The sequence below is a fragment of the Sus scrofa genome, chromosome 1, assembly GCF_000003025.6.
Source record: "Sus scrofa isolate TJ Tabasco breed Duroc chromosome 1, Sscrofa11.1, whole genome shotgun sequence".
In the NCBI taxonomy this organism is placed as follows: Eukaryota; Metazoa; Chordata; class Mammalia; order Artiodactyla; family Suidae; genus Sus; species Sus scrofa.
In genome coordinates this window covers 253,838,944-253,855,135 of record NC_010443.5, presented here as the reverse complement: position 1 = coordinate 253,855,135, position 16,192 = coordinate 253,838,944, and the positions used below count along the sequence as shown (strand labels likewise).

Genomic DNA, 16,192 nt, shown 5'->3' with positions numbered 1-16,192 from the left:
CTTTTGCCTGCTCTCATAGTGGGTAAGTACAAGGGGTTGATGATGGGGACTGGAAGACCCGAAGCATCTTGCGCCTATCAACTTTTGAAACTTACCCACCATAATGACCTTCTAGGAGCAGTCCCCACCCTGAGAAGAACCTGTTGGGAGTAGTGGACGGGGATGTTAGAATGAAGGAAAGAGGATCCAGATAAAGTAGGGCTAGAATAGAATCCTGAAGCCTCAGGAGGAAGCTCCCCTCTTCCCCGCCTTTTTTGAACTCTGTATAACCACAGAAGAGTGAATTCCATGGAGTCAGGAAAGCCACCCTGAACCACACTTCTATCTAAAAGTTCAGAAGGAAAAAAATAAAAGTTCCGAAAGGCAAATTTGACATAAAAATGAAAAGCATCCAGTCTGGTAGATAAGCACCCAGTCTGAAGAGTTGTACGAAATGAAAATTTTTAATTTTATTTTTGGCTTCAGTGTGCAGGGACTTAATGTGGGATCTCAGTTCCCAAACCAGGGGTTGAACCCCTGCCGCTGGGGTGAAAACACTGCTAGACCACCAGGAAACTCCCATGAAAGTCTTTTTATAGGCTGAAGGGAGTCTTGTGTAATACCAGGCTGACCTTTAGAGGATAGCAGAGGCCCATCAGACAGATTGCCTAACTCTTGCTGATGAGATAATTCCCGATTGATTGATTGATTCTGTTTCTGGGAGAGCCAAAACTCTAATTAGGTTGAATCTGTTTGGTGAGGTGGGGCCTAGCCTAAATCACTCCATTTGGGCCTGTTGTCTTGTTTGTAACAACAAAAAGAATCAAGGATCCTTCTGAAAATAAGTTCTTGGTTGCTGTGTCTATAACCATGTTCTCACTATTCCATCAGCAGATTCATTCGTGAGTATAAATATGTGATTTACTTTAAAAACCGTTTTTAAATGTTAATGTTACTATATACCACTGTGAAAGAAAGCAGCGGATATAATCTGAATATCATCAATTTTCTACTCCAGAAGTAAGGAAACAACATTTTTTTTTTTTTAACTGTCAAAATATTGGAAGGAAAAAAGAAAGTAGATAGACTGTGACCTTTCTTTCTAGATAGTGCTTCTTGTCCAGCCCAAAGACTTGTTTGGAGTGGAGCCAGAGTCCTGGGTTCTAGTCCTAGGCTTGCCGCTGTCATCGTGAAAGGCGCTTGGGAGCTCCGAGCCTGTTTCCTCAGCCCCAAACAAGGTCATAGGGCTGTTTTGTGGCTTAAATGAGGACAATGCTCATGAAAGCATTGTATCACTAACTACAAGGTTAAAGAAGAGTATGGGGTGTTTTTGTTTTTTGTTTTCCTTTTTTTAGCCGTCCAAGGCATATGGAGTTCCTGGGCCAGGGATCAGATCTGAGATGGAGTTGTGACTAGTGCTATAGCTGCAGCAGCACTGGATCCTTAACCCATTGTGCTGGGGATCCCTGAGTTCCCAAGACACCACTGATCCCAATTTGCCGCAAGGGTAACTCCTAAAGAATAGAAGTTTTGAAGCTTTTTTTGTTTGTTTGTTTGTTTGCCACAGCTGCGGAATGTGGAAGTTCCCAGGCCAAGTATCAGATCCAAGCCACAGCAGTGACCTAAGCTGCAGCAGGGACGATGCCAGATCCTTTAGCCACTGAGCTGCCAGGGGACTCCTGAAGTTGCTTTAAAGTTTAAAAATCAGTTTCAAGCAAGAAATTAATGCCAACTTTGTTTTCTCCTTCATCTCCAGGAAATCAGGTGACACCAAAAACAGCACCCACCACAACAGGCACATCCACAGTATTGGTTGCAATAGCAGTCCATGCATATCGTTAGTAAGTAGATGAGAAGGAATGCTTTCTGAAGTTGGTTGGGAAGGGGGGCCGCCGGTGTGGGTTAAGCCCCTGTCTTTTCGATCTCTGCTCGTGCAAAATAGCTACTCAGTCCTGCCATAGACAAAAGTGTCAGTGATGCTCTTTAACATCTCAGTTGGAGGATTTTGCACACAAAACTTTGAAGAGCTGTACCCTCTCTAGGAAATGGTTATGCCCTCAACAGCTGCTTTTTTAAGTGCTCAAAGAAATACCATGAATAGTAGATGTTTACAGAGTAAAGAAGTTGTATAAGAGCTTTAAATTATAAACCACTCACTTCTCTCCCTTTCTCGAGGCTGAATGACTAGATTCCCCACTTGTCTATGGCATAAAAGGAAGCTGGTTCTACTTAGTTGAAGGGGGTATTAATACCTGTTTTTCTTGTTTCTGTAGCACAAATGGTCAGTATGTAAAGCAGGGCAAATTTGGTGCTGCAGTCCTGGGAAATCACACAGCCAGAGAGGTGAGAATGCCCCTTGTCTCATGGATATTCGGGTGCCCCAAATCATACCAATGAACTGAAATTTTTTTTTTTTTTTGGCCATGCCTTCAGCATGCAGAAATTCCTGGGCCAGGGATTGAACCCTGGCCCTAACAGTAACAACACTGAAATCTTTAACCCCTAGGCTACTAGGGAACTCCTTTGTTGCTATTGTTGATTGAACTGGTTGTTTGTTTGTTTAATGCTTTTTACAGCCATACCTTGTAACATATGGAAGTTCCCAGGCTAGGGGTCGAATCAGATCTACAGCTACCAGCCTATACCACAGCCATAGCAACACCAGGTCTGAGCCACATCTGCGACCTATACCACAGCTCACAGCAACGCCAGATCCTTAACCCACTGGATTGAACTGGTTTTTATCTGGACTCGCCTGCTGTCTTGCATATCAGAGGGTTAGAATGAGTGTTTGTACTGAGTATGAGTTTTTAATATTAGATATATAATAATATAGTCACATTTTGCTTCCTGTGGTAAACAAATCCAACCACTCAAAATCTTTAAGTTTGGCTTTTGTGATGTGGATCAAGCTTAAGAATTTGGAGAGTCTGAGAGTAAGCTGTTTACTGAGGACATTATTAGGTAATGAACAACACCTAGTATACCACTTAGAGCATGACCAGTGTTTATCCTTTGAAAGTTTGGTGATTTGGGCAGTTGATTACACACCAGAGTATTGGTTTGAGGGGAGTTCCCGTCGTGGCACAGTGGAACTAGGAACCATGAAGTTGCAGGTTCAATCCCTGACTTCCTCAATGGGTTAAGGATCCGGCGTTGCTGTGAGCTGTGGTGTAGGTGGAAGATGTGGCTTGGATCTGGCATTGCTGTGAGCTGTGGTGTAGGCCGGAAGCTGTAGCTCCAATTAGACCCTAGCCTGGGAACCTCCATATGCCACAGGTGCGACCCTAAAGAGCAAAAAAAAAAAAGAAAAAGAAAAAGAATATTGGTTTGAGTTTAAAAGATGTGGTTAAAAGCCCAGAGACTGATTTCCTTGTGTAGGTTGTATCTAACTTCAAATTCTGCTCCAGAATATTGTTGAATTATGCATATGAAATAATAGAATTTGAGAGGTCTAGGGAATATGGAATCCATGTACCTGAGACTCTGAGACAGAGAAAATGACCTGTTCAGGGCAACTAATATAATGGAAAACACTCATTTGCATTCAGAACAAAAAAAACCCCTTAAATTAAAAAAAAAAAAAAAAAACCATTATGCCATTATGACACCTAAACAAAATACACAATAATTCTTCCATCTCATTTACTACCAGTTAGTAATCAGATTTCACTGATTCTTTCTCCTTCTATCCCTCTCTCCCTTCCTCTCCCCCCACCCCTCTCTCACTCTCTGCTCTCTCTAACAGTTTGTTTTAATTTAATAAGGTTTGTGAAGGAGTTCTCATTGTGGCTTAGCAGGTTCAGAGCCCGACATAGTGTCCACTAGGATGCGGGTTTGATTCCTAGGTTCACTCAGTGGGTTAAGGATCCAGCATTGCCACAAGCTGTGGCATAGGTCACAGTTGCAGCTTGGATCCTGTGTTGCTGTAGCTGTGGCGTACGGGCAGTTGCAACTCTGATTCAACCCCTAGCCCAGGAACTTCCATATGCTGCAGATATGGCCCTAAAAAGCAAAAAATGAAAATAAAATAAAAAATAACCTTAAAAAAAATAAGGTCCATGCATTGCAGTTGGTTACTGTGTTCTTTCATTCTGCCATTGGGAGGTAAATAATGTATGATTGTCTCTCATTTTGTTATGTTAGCAGCCACTGTTGATTATTATCTAAACCTATGAATTCACTAGGGGTTGCCATTTGGATTTTTAAAATCACCACCCCTCTGCCAGATAGGCAACGTTCCCAATGTAACAATTATAAAAAATACTTTAAAATATATAAATTACAAAATTTGTATTTTAAAATTCACTGGAGAGCTATGGAACAACGAGCGCTAGATGAACTAAAATTTTGAGAGGCTCTGGCGTGGGCGGGCAGCTACAGCTCCGATTGGACCCCTAGCCTGGAAACCTCCATACGCTGCAGGAGTGGCCCTAGAAAAGGCAAAAAGACAAAAAAAAATAAATAAATAAAGATAAAATTTTGAGAGGAGGGAGCCAATGAGCTGAGTGTTTCCATCCCCTGAGACCTTTGCCGATGCTTAGGAGTAAACTAAACATCAAGTATGTGGTTTGTCCCAAACAGAGAGACTGCTTGGGGAAGAGGACATTGACAAAAACTCGAGGAGCTCCAAAACCCATGGTTTTTCTCCATGGGACAGTTGCTGGGTTTTGGGGTGGTGTGGAAATCTAGGGGCTGTGCCAGAAAGGCAGAGAGAAACCTCTGTAGTTTTATGCTGCATAGGAAATAAAATCCTACTGTAGGATGGGGAAGCAATAAGCAGCAACCTTCTCTCAATACATTTGTTAGATTTTGAGTTTCCTGGGAGGAGATTCTCAGCCCAGAATCTCTGATGGGCAGAAATGTCAGGACTGAAGAGTCAGAGACCTTCCAGGCTCTCAGTCAGAAGCCTCCGAAGATAATGTTTGAGAATAGTGACAACCCAGAGGAGGATCAACTCTTAATAAGTCTATGATCCTTCCCTGACCAGCTCAATCTATAGTTGGATCGGGTTGAGGTGATGAGCCCCTCCGTCTGAGCCTGCCTCACATAGAACAAAGTCCTTCCTGGTGCAAGATTGTCCATGAGCCCCCATAGTCCCTCCCTCCCCGGTGGGGTTGAATTTTTTCCTTTTTTTCTTTTTTGGTCGCCCTGTGGAACATGGAGTTCCCAAGCCAGGGATCAGATCGGAGCCACAGTTGCTACCTAAGCCACAGCTGCCCCAATACCAGATCCTTAACCAACTGTGCCAGGCTGAGGATCAAACCTGTGACCCAGTGCTCCCAAGATGCTCCTGATCCCATTGCACCACAGAGGGAACTCCTCCAGGGTAGAATTTTAATCATTTAACTCTGGTTTTTGTGTGTGCATATATTATGTATATACACAATATATACGAGACATAAAATGTGCCATTTTAGCCTTTTTTTTTTCTTGCTTTTTAGGGCTGCACCCGTGGCATGTGGAGGATCCCAGGTTAGGGGCTACATTGGAGCTACAGCTGTGGGCCTACGCCACAGCCACAGCAACGTGTGATCCAACCCGAGTCTACAACCTACACCACAGTTCACGGCAGTGCTGGATCCTTAACCCACTGAGCGAGGCCAGGGATTGAACCTGCAACCTCATGGTTCCTAGTCGGATTGGTTTCCCCTGTGCCATAATAGGAACTCTCATTTTAACCGTTGTTAAGTGTATAATTCAGTTGTGTTCATTACATTTACAGTATTGAGCAATCATTACCGCTATAAATTTCCACTTTTTCATCACCCCAAACAGAAAATCTAACCATTAAGCAATAACTCCCCATTGCCTTTCCCTTGTTCCTGGTAACCTCTAATCTGTTTTCCATCTCTTATGAATTCACCTATTCTAGATATTTTGTGTAAGTAGAATCATACAAGATTTTTCCTATCGTGTCTGACTTACTTCACTTAGCAAAATGTTTTCACAATTCATCTATGTTGCAGCATGCATCAATACTTCATTTTTTTGTGGCTGAATAATATTCTGTCGTATGTGTATAACACATTTTATTTATCCATTTATTATCTGATGGACACTTGGTTGGTTTCACCTTTTTTTGTGAAGAACAGTGCAGTGAACATTGATGTATATGTTTGAGTCCCTGTTGTCTGTTCTTTTGTGTATATACTAGGAATGAAATTGCTGTGTCATGTGGTAACTATTTGTTTAGCTCTTTGAGGAACTGCCAAAGGGTTTCTCCACTGTCTGTACTGTTTTACATTCCTATAAGCAAGGAATGTAAAACTACCATGCGTCACTATCTGACCTTTTTTTGTTAATAACCATTCTAATAGGTGTGAGTTGATGCCTTATTGTGTTTTCATTGGCATTTTTCTAATGCCCGGTGATGTTGAACATTTTTTCATGTACCTGTTGGCCATTCGTGTATCTCTTAGTCACTTCTCATGCAAATAAAAACACTGACAAAATAAAGTTATTGCTAATTGCAGTTAAAGAGTAAGGTCAAAATGAGAAGAGATTAAAATGGATGCTGAGAAGATGTAATTTAAACTTGTAAGCTTTAAAGGATGAACTGAGTTTAGAGTTTTATGCTTGTATGAAGCCCGACCTCTGACATCTTAGTGCTGATTTTGTACTATGGCCTTTTAACTTCTGTTCTTTTTTTTTCTGCCCCATTTGCTTGAGTATAGTATAGGATCCTTCTGTATATCAGTCAACAACAGCCAGTTACTGTTGCCAGAATTCATCTGAACTTTGAGCTAATGGTAAGACTTCCTACATTGGAATTATTAGCTGCTTTGGGATTTGGAGAGATTGGTCTGTGCATACCTGGCAGGAATTAGATTCACTGCTTCTGCTCTGGACGCCAGAGTGGATATCTTAACGGAGCCTCTCAGAAAGGTCTTTTGGCTGCCATCTGGGAATGTGGTCTGGGGAGTGGTTGGCAGAGGGTGGGAGGGAAGAAGAAAGTTCCCTGATAGCTCTCTTTGGGACCACCTGAGTCAGGGCTGTTCAGTGTGAGCTTAGGCATTAGATTTATCGCCGTGCTGCTTGCAGTCAAGTTATCCCAACATTTCTCCTTTCCCCAGGTTCGGCCCAATAACTATAGCACCTTTTATGATGACCAGAGGCAAAACTGGTCCATCATGTTTGAGTCAGAAAAGGCTGCTGTGGAGTTCAATAAACAGGTAATATGATCTTATTCTTCCTGTGGAAAGCCAAACACTACACTGGATTTCCCTTGATTTTAAGAAAAGATATGGAAAACCCATAACTTGGCTATATTTTGTTAGTGACGAGCATTAAAAAAAAATCCATTAGTCATGTAAGCTTTTAAAGTCATTACATTGTCATTATGGAAAATTTAGAAAATAATTTTTTTCATTTTTTTAATTTTTAATTTTATTTTGTCTTTTTGCCTAGGGCTGCTCCTACGGCATATGGAGGTTCCCAGGGTAGGGGTCTAATCGGAGCCCGGTCTACGCCAGAATCACAGCAACGCAGGATCCGAGCCACGTCTGCAACCTACACCACAGCTCACGGCAACACCGGATCCTTAACCCACTGAGCAAGGCCAGGGATCAACCCCGCAACCTCATGGTTCCTAGTCGGATTCGTGAACCACTGAGCCACGACGGGAACTCTGAAAAGAATTTTTAAAAAAAATCACTCATAGTCTTACTACTCAAAGTAACACTCTTACTACTCACTATTAACGTGTTACATTTCTTTTTTTTCTATGCATAATGTACATAAGTAGTTGTAGTTCTTTAAAGACTTTTTGCTTTTTTATTTAGTGTTGTAAAATGCATCTTTCCCACACCTCATGAAAAATTATTTGGAAACATTTTTGAAAGCTGCATAACATGAATGTTCCTTAATTTATTTAACCATCTCCTTATTTTTAAGCAGTTAGATTATTTTCAGTTTCTAAAATAAGTGATATTGTTGGTATTATAATGAGCATTTTTGTATACAAGTCTTTGCGTTCCCCCTGCCCCCCATTATTTCTTCAGGCTAGAGTTCTAGAAAGATTGAATCAAAGGGTTCATCTGTTTTTAGGTTCTGTATACACTTTGGCACACTGCTTTTCAGAGAGATTGTCCTATTTCACATCCTTATCAGTTCTCTCACTTTACCTTTCCCAACATTTAGAATTATCTTTTTTTTTTCTTTTTAGTCTTATTTGCTTGATAAAAAACATAAATAAATAGGAGTTCCTGTCATGGTGCGGCAGAAACGAATCTGACTAGGAACCATGAGGTTGTGGGTTCGATCCCTGGCCTCACTTAGTGGATTAAGAATCCGGTGTTGCCATGAGCTGTGGTGTAGGTCACCGACAAGGCCTGGATCTGGCATTGCTGTGGCTGTGGCATAGGCTGGCAGCTGTGGCTCTGATTAGACCCCTAGCCTGGGAACCTCCATATGCCTCGGGTGCAGCCCTAAAAAGATAAAAAGACAAAACAAAAACAAAAACAAAAAACAAACTTCTCATTGGTAGCATTTATTTGATTGCAATAATGAAACTATTTTTTTTTTTCTTTTTATGGCCACACCCTTGGCATATGGAAGTTAACGGGCCAGGGATTGAATCCAAGCTGTAGCTGCTGCAATGCTGAATCCTCAACCCACTGTGCTTGATCAGGGATCGAATCAAACCCACACCTTGACAGTGACCCAAGCTGCTGCAGTCTATCCTTAACCAGCTGTGCCACATCAGGAACTCCAATAATGAAACTGTTTTTAAAGAAAATCTATCTGGTTTCTTTGTCTACGATCCATGCTAAGAAGATATGGATAAATCTGAGGTGGTAGAGAAATGAAATCTGGGAATACAATATGGTTTTATATATGCCCTTGCCTTTGTTTTGTTGTCTTTAGAAATGTCCTTTGAAATTTTTTTAGATGCTCCCCTATCTTTCATAGGTTCCCAAACCCTGAAGCAGTTTTTCAGTATAGTAATGATAGCTCATGTTTATTGTGTACTTAGTATTATTTGCCAGGCACTGAGCCAAGTACTCTACTGGTACTAGCTCAGTCGTCATAACTACCCTAGGAACTATGCAAAGCTTTTATCTCCATTTTGCAAACCTCTATGAAATAAAGCACACAGGAGTTATTTGGCTGAAGTCACAAATTAATAAATGGTAGTGCCCAGAACTCTACCCAGACAGTCTGACTCCAAAGCCATACTCTTAGGCACTTGGATTCCTGCAAGATTAGTAACTTTGGAATGGTTTACTTCTAAAGATGTAATCTATTTTGCTAGTGAATGCCATTGTTTGGATAAGAGCATTAGCAATAATGGAGTGAGTACATACTGAGCTTAAACTGAGTTTTTGCTGCTTTGATTTTATCTTGCAGGTATGCATTGCCAAGTGCAACAGCACCTCTTCCCTGGATTCAGTGCTGTCACAGGACCTTGTCGTAACAGAGGGCCCTGCAGTAGAAGTTGGAGATTCTTTGGAAGTAGCCTATACCAGCTGGGTCTTTCAGAATCACACGCTGGGCCAGGTAAGAAAATGTACCCTGCGAGTTATTTTGTAATTTAAATAGCTTGAGAGCTATTCAGATGTAAGATATTATTTCTGTGGATTGCTGCTGTTGGCAAATAGAAATCTTATAGGAGCCCTGCGTGAGTTTCTACAACTGTTTTGGGGGTGTAGCCATGAAATGCTAATGTATAAAACCAGGTCTGGGAGTTCTTGCTGTGGCTCAGCAGGTTAAGGATCTTACATATTTGTAGTGGCTCGGGTTGCTGCTGAGGCACGGTTTCTATCCCCAGCCTGGCGCAGTGGGTTAAGGATCTGGCATTGCGTGGTATAGGTTGCACCTGCAACTCAGATTTGATTCCTGGCCCAGGAAGTTCCATGTGCTGAGAATGCGGGGGGTGGGGTTCTGCTCAGTGCCACTATGTCTCTCCTACTCAGAGAAAGTGGAAACCATTTTCACAAATGTCATTTTTGGTAGTTGTTCACAAGTATGTCTTGTCCTCCTATACCAGTTTAAACTTGAATATATTCTTATGGGATTAAACTTTTTTAGACTTGCCTCACAGTTGTTTCTCTGTTCTTCTTATACTAGGTACTGTAATAGATTGGGTTTGTTGTCTTTTATATTATTAAGCCCTCAAAAGTAGTATGGTATGATAGAAAGAGCTTTAGACTGTGAGTTAGGAAAATGTGGATTCAAGTGCCAACTTTACCCTAACTTGACCTTTGGTCGAGTCATTTAAGCTCTTAATTTATTTCCCCCCACTGTGGAGTTTAGTGGTGCTTACCCTGATTGCTGTCAGCAACAAATGAGATAGTTTACTTGAAAGTTCTTTATAGGTGAAAATACTTTTAAATACTTGGTGATAGAAATTTAGTTTTTTCTAAACCTAGAAATCCTTGTCTCAGAGATATTCAGTGTGATAACACCTTTTAGCTATGATGTGGTCCCTTCTTATCAGGTTTTTTAGGACATAGTTTTCCAGTATATTTGACAGTACCTATTTTAGAAGTACTGTGCTGGTATATGTTGAGTTGAATATCATAATGATGACTGGTATTTTTGGAATGGGCTGACATTGTTTATTTTGATCAACTTTCAGGTTCTTGACTCCACTGCTAACAAAGATAAGCTGCTCCGCCTGAAGTTAGGATCAGGAAAAGTCATCAAGGTAAAGGCTTAGCTGTGTTTGTAGGTGGGTTGATCCGGTCACAGCAGGCTTAATTTAAACTGCATTTTGTGAAATTTCTAATCTCAGCATGTTTTCTGAGAATCTGAAAAGGCTTACTTACAAGACGGGAAGAGAAAAATGTGTTAGATTATCTCATAGATTTTTACCTATGAGGCAGTATGTTGAAGAAGGGTTCTTTTCTCTCGTACGTCCCTTTTCTTTTTTACTTGGTGATTCTGAGAAAACTATTAAATCCTTCCTTTTGCCTAATAGGGAAACTGTTTCTTCTAGAGGTGTATCCTAATGAGTGATTCTAATCTAAGATGCTTTGAATCATGTATGGGAAGCAACTCTAACAAAGCAGGAGGAACACTGGGGTTAGAGTCTGAGGATCTGGGTTCATGGACATTTCTTCTTTACTAACCATGGAAGGATTTTATAAAATAAAGAGTATTTTACACATGTGGGGTATCCTTGTGTTATGATATATTGATACATTGTGAAATATTCATTCATCCATATGCCAGAATGATTTTCTCCTTAGCTTTCTGATTCCTTTTTCCAGAATCCTTTGGAGACTTTTTTCTGTAGATCAGAGCAGTTAGGACATGACCTTTAAAGCTAGATAGACCTAGTGTTGCATCTTGGTTTAATAATTTACTAACTGTCTGATCTTGGGTTAGTTACTTAACCTCCCTGAGCCTTGGCTTTCTCTTCTGTAAAATGGGGATATAGGAGTTCCCAGCATGGTGCAGTGGAAACGAATCTGACTAGGAACCATGAGCTTGCTGGTTTGATCCTTGGCCTCGCTCAGTGGGTTAAGGATCCAGCATTGCCGGGAGCTGTGGTGTGGGTTGCAGATGCAGCTTGGATCTGGCGTGGCTGTGGCTGTGGCATAGGCCGACAGCTCTAGCTCCAATTAGACCCCTAGCCTGGGAACCTTCATATGCCACAGTGTGGCCCTAAAAAAAACAAAACACAATGAAACAATAAATTAATTAATTTAATTAAATGGGGATATAGCTACGAATCTTACAGTTATTTCAGGGATTAAACAACATAATGAAAATAAAGCATTTATGCACAGTACTTGAAAAAAATGTGTTTGATAAATGATAGCTTTTATTTCTCTTTTAATACCATTCTTCTGTTCCTACCAATTCCTCTCATCATCTAAGATAAGTATATTTCATACAGCCCCGAATATACTGGCTTTGAAAAGTGAGTTGAGAAACAGTATTCTAGATACTCTTATAACCAATGGGGTTGGGAGGGAAGGGGATATAAACTTGATGATCCTGATTTATTTTAACCTTATGAGAAGGTTTGTATCTGATGAGCTTTTTCCTCTTTGATTCTTAAAGGGCTGGGAGGATGGAATGGTAGGCATGAAAAAAGGAGCGAAGCGGTTGCTTTTCATCCCTCCAGCCTGTGCTGCTGGGTCTGAAGGAGTAATAGGATGGTCTCACTCAACAGACTCCATCCTGGTGTTCGAGGTGGAGATTAGGCGGGTAAGTGAGATTGTGTTGTGTTTGATGAGTTCTCATTGCCAGTTAACTAGTTAAGTAAAATGAATAAATAAGTACATTTGAAAAACAGGTTCTGAAGATATCCTTTTTTTTTTTTTTTTTTTTTAAGTAGAAATGGTGGGAGTTCCCGTCGTGGCTCAGTGATTAATGAATCTGACTAGGAACCATGAGGTTGCGGGTTCGATCCCTGGCCTTGCTCAGTGGGTTCAGGATCTGGCGTTGCCGTGAGCTGTGGTGTAGGTTGTAGACGCGGCTCGGATCCCGCGTTGCTGTGGCTCTGGTGTAGGCTGGCGGCTACGGCTCCAATTAGACCCCTGACCTGGGAACCTCCACATGCCGCGGGAGCGGCCCAAGAAACGGCAAAAAGACAAAAAAAATAAAAATAAAAATAAAAAATAAAATAAAATAAGTAAAGTAGAAATGGTATAGTTGGAAAGAACAATAGCTTTGTAATTTAATGGCCCAGGCTGATGTCCTTCTGGGTGTGTATTCAGAGTCTAGAAGAGGTTGTGACTAAATAAATCACTTCTCTATACTGACCTTTTAATTTTATTTATAAAATAATGATTCCTATGCAGTGTAAATACCTTTTGAATTAGGAATTCCAAAGCTATGAATACATCCTATCAGTATGTTTACATAAGAATGTAAAGATGTGAGAGTTCCCACTGTGGCCCTGCAGGTTACCTGAGGATACAGGTTTGATCCTTGGCCTTGCTCAGTGGGATAAGGATCCAGTGTTGCCACAAGCTGCAGATAAAGTCTCAGATAAAGTTTTGGAACTAGTGGGTCTATGATGTAGGCTGGCAGATGCAGCTCCAATCCCTAGCCTAGGAACTTCCATATGCCTCAGGTATGGCCCTGAGAAGGAAAAAAAGAAAAGAATGCAAAGGCCAGAGTTCACAGCAGAAATGAATCCGACTAGGAACCATGAGGTTTCAGGTTCGATCCCTGGCCTTGTTCAGTGGGTTAAGGATCTGGCATTGCCGTGAGCTCTGGTGTAGACCGGCAGCAACAGCTCCAATTAGACCCCTGGCCTGGAAACCTCCATGTGCTGCAGGTGCGGCCCTAAAAAGACACACAAAAAAAGAATGCAAAGACCTGTAGATAGATCGATAGGTAGATGAGGTAGAGATAGTTTCTTCCCTCTGCCACGTTGTTTGTAGTAGTAAGAAACTGGAAAGAGCTTAAGTGTCTGTTATTATAATAACTGGTTAAATTATGGTTTTTCATACAGTAGACTTCTGTGTAGTTCATAGGGAATACCCCCAATTCCCAAAATTACTTTCAAGTGAAAGAGGCAAATTACAAAACAGTATGGGTAATATGATCTTGTGTGTGTGTCTACAAACATGTACACACACACACACACACACATATACAGATATATATATTTGTCGTCATATATTGTGTATGTATGTATGTGTATGTACATACAAATACATGTATGCCCATGTTTGATATAAAATTTCTGGAGGCAGTAAAAGAAATGACTAGAAGTGATTTTTCTCTGGAGAAAGCAAATGGAGTTCTAAAAATTTTTCTTTTTTACATTCTACCCTTTTGTACCATTTAAAAATTTTTTATCATGAATAATTTCTATAATAAAATTTCTTACAAATTGTAGTTAATTAATGCTCCCCTTCTCATCTCCCAACCCCCCAAAAAAACCCCCAAAAGACCCTCTTTGCTTTTTTATACTGTGATTGTGAGGTCCAAATGTGCTGTGGTATTTGTGACTATGAACTATCAAATACAGTACAAATAAATATCATGGTCATCTTTGTTGTGGCTGTTATTCCTGCTGCAACACGGGATATGCAGTTTTTTCTCAGTGATTCTTTGCTAATTGGACACCTTTGTCTCAGCTGGATATTCCCGTCCTCTTTCACTGACGTGAGTCCAGCTGCCTTTTCACAGCTTATACATTCTTTCTCATTTTCCTCTGAGTTGGAGAAATCATGACCAGTGATAGATAACAAATGAATTTGAATCCATCTAGACTAGCATTTTGTAAACACAAGAGAAAATACTCTATTATTAATCAGAAAATTACAAATTGACATGTTTAATTAAAGTGACATAGAATAGTAATACCCAGTGTGACAGAAGTGTTGAGAAAGATTTACATACTTCTCACAGAATATAAAAGAGTTCATCCTGTGTGGTGTGAAATTTATTGGTATATATCTAAAGTTAAAAATAAGCAGGGAGTTGCAGTCGTGGCTCACCGGTTAACGAACACGTCTGGCATCCATGAGGACATGGGTTCGATCCCTGCCCTTGGTTAGTGGGTTAAGGATCTGGCATTGCTGTGAGCTATGGTGTAGGTCGAAGAAGCAGCTCGGATCTGGAGTTGCTGTGGTTGTGGTGCAGGCCAGCAGCTGTAGCTCCGGTCAGACCCCTAGCCTGGGAACCTCCATATGCTGCCGGTGTGGCCCTAAAAAACAAAAAAATAAAACAAAAAAAAATACCTTTTATCAACAATTTAACTTCTGGGAATTTATATTTTGGAAATGGTTATGTGCAAAGATACAGAGATAAAGCTATTCATAGAAGCATTGTGTGTGTGGGAAAATTTATATGTCAAGGGAATGACCAACAACTAGGAATTGATGATAAACATTTTGTGATAGCATTCATATTTATGACTTTTGTTTCCAAAATCTTTTGGAGACTTCTTCCTATAGATGATAGCAAGTAAGGGCATGACCTTTGAAGGTAGATATATTCTTCAGTAGTTAAAAAGGATGTTGTCAATTAATAATTTAGTAACATGGAAATATGTTAATGTATCAGTAAATGAGCAAAGCTGGATACAAAACAGTATGGCCCCATTTTTGTAAAAAATACACACATGTTGATAATATCAATGTGAAATACTACATCCAAAATTCTAACAATGTTATTACTTAGTAGTTGAATTGCCATTGGTTGTTATCTTTTTTTTTTCTTTTTCTGGCTTATCTGCATTTTCTGATTTGCCTACAGTGAACAGCTAGTGACTTGTATGATGAAGATTCAGTAAAATAAAAGGAGAATGGAGGGGGAAGGGTATCTTTTTTATGGTCTGTTAGCCTGCTCTACCTGTGGTTGATCTTTTCCTAGGTCAAATTTGCTAGAGATGCCGGCTCTGATGGGCACAGTGTTAGTTCCCGGGATTCTGCAGCCCCTTCTCCCGTACCTGGTGTTGACAACATCTCTGCTGATCCTGTTGTGTCACCGTCCACTTCGGTGCCTTTCAAATCAGGGTGAGATACTGGAGTTGTATCAAGCTCTAGAATTATCCATACAAATGATTCTTAGAGGGTTCAGAAATAGGGATATAGTTGAAAACTAAAATAATTTTAAATAATTGGGGGGGGATGAGATAGGGAAATTAATTGCATCACATTTTTCTGACAAAGGAGTAATATTCATAGTCTATAAAAGCACTATCCCAGATATAAAAGAATACTTGCCCACTCTGGAAAAAAATTGGGCAAAAGGCATAAACACAAAATTTACACCCAAGGAAAAAATGTAAATAATAAGCATTTCACTGGGCAGTTGTTCATCTTCACTAGCTTTCAGGATTATGCAGACTATAGAAGCGTTAAAATTCTGTTTTACAGTCATTAAATTGACAAACATTTTAAAAAACAATTTCTTTGTCCAGTAGAGTCTAGGCTCGTGATTCTGGATTTTGTCTTTAGCTCAGGATGTATCTTGTTTGCTTTCAGGGAGTCAGCTCTTCGTTCCAAATCTAACTCCCTCAGTGAACAGCTTACAATGAATACAGTGAGTATACACATCTGTCTCCTCATCCCCAGTTTGCTGGGAAGGTTTCATGAGCCTAGGATAGGGTTGGTTAGAAGGAAAAAAACGTTGAGTGCTGTTGATTTAGGCCAGAAATCAGTGGTAACTTGATTCACTTTCCCTTACGTTTGAGTCAGAACTATTTAGCCTGGACCTCTGAGTAGAAGACCTAGATTCAAATATTTATTCTTATAAGCACGTGGTCTTGAGAAAATCATGATTTCATAACTTCCCT

At 40.4% G+C, this 16,192-nt stretch overlaps 1 protein-coding gene across 1 annotated transcript in view; it reads left to right on the top strand.

Annotated features, from left to right (window-relative positions):
- FKBP15 (FK506 binding protein 15) overlaps positions 1 to 16,192 on the top strand; it is a 62,265-nt gene that overhangs the window by 13,050 nt on the left and 33,023 nt on the right. Inside the window, 9 exon segments of the mRNA XM_021067627.1 lie at positions 1,736 to 1,820; positions 2,253 to 2,322; positions 6,657 to 6,731; positions 7,056 to 7,154; positions 9,331 to 9,480; positions 10,562 to 10,630; positions 11,995 to 12,141; positions 15,268 to 15,410; positions 15,882 to 15,939. Of these exon segments, the coding sequence (XP_020923286.1) occupies positions 1,736 to 1,820; positions 2,253 to 2,322; positions 6,657 to 6,731; positions 7,056 to 7,154; positions 9,331 to 9,480; positions 10,562 to 10,630; positions 11,995 to 12,141; positions 15,268 to 15,410; positions 15,882 to 15,939 (896 nt within the window).